General features: G+C 50.6%; 1 protein-coding gene across 4 annotated transcripts in view; it reads right to left on the reverse strand.

The window, feature by feature from the left end:
• TTC31 (tetratricopeptide repeat domain 31) overlaps window positions 1-619 on the reverse strand; it is a 131,852-nt gene extending 131,233 nt beyond the window's left edge. For all 4 annotated transcript variants that reach the window (XM_086964355.1, XM_086964358.1, XM_086964354.1 and 1 more), the window contains exon 1: window positions 402-619. In XM_086964355.1, the coding sequence (XP_086820481.1) occupies window positions 402-414 (13 nt within the window). In that variant the 5' untranslated portion in view covers window positions 415-619. The remainder of the gene's footprint in view (window positions 1-401) is intronic.
• Between the last annotated feature and the right edge of the window lie 5,381 nt (window positions 620-6,000).

Genomic DNA, 6,000 nt, shown 5'->3' on the forward strand with positions numbered 1-6,000 from the left:
CCCCCAGAACATTTCTGGGCAGCCCACCACCCCGGTGCCCTCCTTTGTAACCCCCACCCTGACATCCACAGACGGGAGAAGCCGCAGACCTCAAGCAGACTCCCAGGGAGCCCACCTCCATGACCCAGGTGCACATCCCACTCCCACCCCCTCCCTGACTCAACCACACACAGAAGCCCCATGCTTGGGAACACCCCTTCTGTAACCCTGACCTAGCTCCACTTCACAGGGCAGAAGCCCCAGCACACTCCCGGGGAGCGCCCCACCCTGCCCCAGGTGCACATGCCACTGCCACTCCCACCCTGACTCCACCACACACAGAAGCCCCAGCATACCCCTGGGGAGCCACCACTCTGGCACAAGGGTGCCCCCCTCTGCACCCCGCCCGGGCTCCTCCTCACCTGCCCCCTCCATGGCCCCGGGTCTCAACGCTCCCTTCTGCGGCTCATCCCGGCCTGCGGCTGGGCGAGGAATGCAGGACCGGTTCTGAGATCGTCACTTCCGGCCGGAAGTAAGGCGGCCTGCGCACCACTTCCGGGGCACATTGAAGATGGCGCTGTCGTTCGCCCCTCAGACCGCGCAGCCGCAGTATCCAACCGTCGCTTGGCCGCACCTCCTCAGAAGACGTAAGAAAACGTCGGCCATATCGAGTACGGTTGTGTGAACGCGGCGGCCATGTTTGAGAGGGACTGTGTGTGAACGCGGCGGCCATATTTGAGAGGGACTGTGTAAAGGCGGCGGCCATATCTGAGACGGGCTGGCTGAACGCGGCGGCCATGTCTGAGAGGGGCTGCGTGAAGTAGGCGGCCATGTCTGAGACAATCTTATTCATATTCATTTTTTATTTATGCGTTGTTATGCGCTTTACCCGAAGGCGTCAGAGGCTTCACAATAGGAACAGTAATGATACATGAGGAGAGAATTACATGTGAACAAATTACAAAAGCAAACGTTAAGTTACATGAGACAAAAGTGACACTAGTTAGCAACCAAAATACAAGAGGTAGCACACGGTACATTACTGGTGGAAAAAGTGATGTGTGCAGATAACAACAAGCATTTGCAATGCAATAGGTCTCGCATTTACGCAAGTTTGAGCTATTGGCATTGTAAATGACAATGCCTTTTTTTTCTTTTTTTGATTTGTAAAACCAAAAGAAAAAAGGCATTGTCATTTACAATGCAAATAGCTTAAACTCACGTAAATGCGAGACCTATTGCATTGCAAATGCTTGTTTTTAGCAGATATGAGCCTTTCATTTATCATCAACATGGACAAGAGGCCAATATGCTCCAACATAAGCCAAGCCCTATGTACCACCTACTGCAGGCAGGTAGATGTGCAATTGCATTGCTACACTGAGTAATAACATTGCTACAAATAGCATTTACGTCTGTACCACACAACTGATATGTTGTGGAACATTGGCAGGTCCTTTGCAAAGGTTAGTCAACTTTTAGTTGTCTGCTGCAGTAGTCAAAAATTAAACCGGTAGAGGGGGAAGCTTTTGCTCCCAGTATGCGTGATAAAATAGTGAAATGGTGAAATTAGACTACAACACAACGTGTTAAATTACACCATATAATTAGCCTTTTTTCCCCGAAATTTAGGGACACACACCACTATGTGTTTCTATGTCACTGCAATATTCCAGTGGTGCAGCACATAATCCAAGGGTCCTTGCTGCATAGTCACCCCCACCCCAGTATTTGGCTCTTAGATGCTGCATAGCTCTAGTAGCCTTGATTAATGGTAAATGAGATTACCATTGCAAAACACCCGGCCATTACACAACTTGAACAAAATAAAGTGTGTAAAGTAGGCACAGGATCTCCTCAGGGTGGCCTCAACCTTTAACAGTCCCCTACCTAATGCACATTTGAAGTAGTGATAACATGACATTCACAGGTCCTGACACCACTGAACTCCGTTACAATTCTCTCCATGCTCCCTTAAAAAAATGTACTTCAATTTATTAGTCTTATTCCTAACATGAATCAAATAAGGAAACTTTCCCCATTAACGAAATCCAATTCATAAGATGGATGTGCAAGGAAGAGGGTCCCTTTAAACAAAGGCAACAAAGCCATATCAGAGGCCCCCTCGCCGCCCCATCACATCTTTGTAGCGGCTAGTGAGCTGCGACATTTCAGTGCGCTACCAAATATCACAAATAACCTATATTGGGGAGGCATGGCTTGAAGGGGGGTGCAGAGTTCGGGTTGGCTGAAGCGGGGGGGGGGGGTGGTCTGTAGACTCTACCTGCGCAGACCCCTGCTCAGAGCCCTCTCCCCCTCGGCCTGGGATGGTGAAGATGACAATCCGAGGCCAGGGGTGACGTCAGAGGGCGAAGATCACCGCACAGACCGAGGATCCTTCCACCCCTGCAGCTGCTGGAGCCGAGGAAGAGGCCGGAGTGACGGCATTCACTGCTGCTGCTGTCTCTGCCCCCGCTGACCCGGAAGAGGAAATCACCCGATTTCCGGCCTGAGAACGACTGAAAGAGAGAACGGACCAGCCGTGAATGTGCCCTTAGGATGAGGTTTTACCTCAGCGTCTGGCAGTGTGTACAGAGCTGCGTTCAATGTGTCACTGATGTCAGACACCGAGCCACGACCCTGGAAAGAAACCTCATCACGAGCAGCATCCCATGAGCAGCATCCCTAACATCTTCACTGGCAAAACCACCATTGGACACATTTACTGGAAACAGAGGCTGTAGATGAAACGTCACCTTCCATAAACAAGCACGGAACTGCACCACAGAGGAGCCGGCGCGCGGACCAGAGGAGCGGGGACAAGTGAGCGAGAAGACACGCTGAGACGAGGTAGGAGATGTGTGTGTGTGTAAGCGCCGGGGGTTCTGTGTGTGCGTGTGTGTATGCTCGCGGGGGGGAGGGGGGGGCTGTATGTATGTATGTGTGTGTATGCGCGGCGGGGGGGGGGTTGAGCTGTATGTGTGTTGTGAAGAGCCTGCAGGAATCGGAGCGCGTGTTCATGCGCGCGACCTGATCCGATTCCGGCAGGTTGCGTGCGCGTAACAGCCTCTTGTCCGCTCTGCCTAGTCCTTGAAAGCAAAAAGCCTGAAACGATTACAAAAGACTCGCTCTGCGACAGCAGGCCTTTGGCCTGCAATCGCAGGGCGAGACCTAAAAACGTACAAAGTACATGTAGAGGTAAAATTAAAAATTTCCTAGTTTACGAGAAGGAACGTTTCAATTCTAATAAAGACTAGGAGGCGAGGATTATGCATAATCTTCTCTCACTTTATTATGCATAGCAGGTTCAAAGAAAACATGTAACACATCAAAACTTTATAAACATGAAAGCCTACAGATTTCATGAACGCAGGGGAACAGTCTCTATGATCATACAGTCCCAAGATAGTCCGTGCCATATAAGCCTATGACGTCCCTTCCTCTTCCTCTTCGTCACTGAAGGATGTTAAGCTGTCATCACGGTCTCAATCAAACTTTTGGTCATTCCCTGAAATAAAAAAACAATCCTGTTATCCGGCTCTTGCGGAATAGACACATCATCGCATGCCAGAACAGTATTAATACTACAACACAGCAGAACATAGCATAAAATGCAATGATACAGACAGAAGAGCAATGCAATGAGGTAGGCAGCATAGCAGTAACAACACATGCCAAACCTGGAAGAACACCCAAGAAAAGATTACTTACCACTAACTACCAAACTTCCAGGGCGAGAAGAAAATGAAATTAGTCGTAGGGAGGGATAATCCTCGCCTCCTAGTCCTTAATAGAATTGAAACTTCCCTTCTCGTAAGCTAGGACATTTTTCATTCTATGGCAGGACGGAGGCGAGGATTATGCAAGGTCAAAGCCGGAGTTCCGACGTCATCTCCTCGTAAGCTTTAAGGCACCTCACCACACATAACTTAGGGATATCAGGAAAGGAAGGATAAAATAACCACCTGGTATCAGATTTTGTCCTCCTGGAAATAGTAAACGTAACTCCTTCCGGAGTAAAAACTCTTGCCGTCACATCCAGAGCTCGGACATCTGACACCCGTTTGCACGAAATGAGACATAGGAGAATGGCCAACTTAGCCGACAACTCCTTGCGAGAGAGATATTGATTATCTCGCCAATCCGACAGAAGTCTCAGGACCCAGTTAACGTCCCACAGACTCGAATACCTAGGTTCTGGAGGTTTGGCTAACCGGATACCACGCATCAGCCTGCACACCCAGGGGTGTTCTCCCGCAGGTCTGCCGTCAATGTCGCCATGACCCGCCGAGATGGCCGAACGAAAGGAATTAACCATCCAATAGGCCAAGCCTTGCTGCAACAGTTCCTCCAAAAAATTCAAGATATGAGTAACTCTCGCCCCCACGGGATCCACGTGTCTCTCCAGACACCAACGATGCCATCTTCTCCAGGCCGAACGATACCTTTTGACCGTTCCTGAAGCCCATACTTGCTGGATGAGGTGAGCAGCGTCCGACAAAAGTTGATCGTTCGTCTAACGTCCCTGGAAATCTTCCACGCCATGAGTCTGAGATGGCCTTGAAGCACCAGAGGATGAAAATCTCCCTGGGCATCCTTTAGTACCGACGGGAAGGAGGGCAGAAGAATCGGGTAATCCCACGCTAACTCCAACAGTGTCATGAACCAGGCATGTGCTCTCCAGACCGAGGTGACCAACACTATGGACGCTGCTTGACGACGAACCTGAGCCGCTAGTCTGGGTATCATCATTAAGGGTGGAAACGCATAAGGGTACTCCGCGGACCAGTCCTGTTGAAAAGCATCCACCGCTATAGCTTCCGGATCCGGTCTCCAGCTGACAAAACGTGGAAGTTGATGATTAAATCTCGAGGCAAAAAGATTCAGACTGCAAGGACCCCACTTGGTCATCAAAACCAGGAAGACTGCACGATTGAGTCTCCAGTCGCTGGCATCAGAAAATTCCTGGAATGCCAATCCGCCACCGTGTTCTGCAGGCCCGGAAGGTACTCCTCCATGACTGAAATCTGCCTCTGAAGACAATAATGCCAGAAATCCTTCGCTAGGTTGGACAAGGCCCATGACCGAGGGCCGCCCAGGCGATTGATGTATTGCACCGCCGAAATGTTGTCCATCCGTAAGAGGATGCAACAGGAGATCTTGTCCTTGGTCAGAGACTTCACCGCAAAGGATCCCGCCAGCAATTCCAGACAGTTTATGTGTAACCGGAGTTCCTTCTCCGACCATCTGCCCCTCATGAAGATGCTTCCACATCTGGCTCCCTAGCCCGACCTGCTGGCGTCCGACTCAATCACCAGATCCGGGGCCGACCCGAAGATCGCCCGACCGTTCCAGGCCGACATATGGTCGATCCACCATTGAAGTTCGGTCCTGGCTTCCTCCGACAACGGGATGATCTCCGAATAGGTCAGTCCCCTCCGAAGATGCTGAGCCTTTAACCTCTGCAGGGCTCTGTAGTGCAACGGGGCAAGAAAAATGGCCTGTATGGACGAGGAAAGTAACCCCACAATTCTGGCCAGTTTCCGCAGCGAAATCCTGTCCCCCGAAGAACCTGTGAAAACTCCTTTTGAATTTTAGTCACTTTTGGTTCCGGTAAACTCAAGGACGCCACAACTGAGTTTATGAGAAAACCCAGAAAAACCATTCGATGTGCCGGGCGAAGCTCTGACTTCTGAGCGTTGATAACAAAGCCCAGATCTTGGAGCAACGCAATAGTCATGGTCACATTGCGGGTGAGATGTTCCAGGGACTGATCCAAAATCAGGATGTCGTTCAGGTAGATAATCATTCTCACCGCCCTTAGATGGAGAAACTCCACCACCGGCCGCAACAGCTTCGTGAAGCACCACGGAGCGGAGGACAGGCCGAACGGTAGGGCTCGAAACTCGAAGATCTGCTCTTTCCGCGCAAACTGGATAAAACGCCTGTGTGGGGGAAAGATGGGAACCATCAGGTATGCATCCTTCAGGTCTATGGGCACCATCCAATCCCCCCGGAAGG

The sequence above is a fragment of the Lissotriton vulgaris genome, chromosome 3_2, assembly GCF_964263255.1.
Source record: "Lissotriton vulgaris chromosome 3_2, aLisVul1.2, whole genome shotgun sequence".
In the NCBI taxonomy this organism is placed as follows: domain Eukaryota; kingdom Metazoa; phylum Chordata; class Amphibia; order Caudata; family Salamandridae; genus Lissotriton; species Lissotriton vulgaris.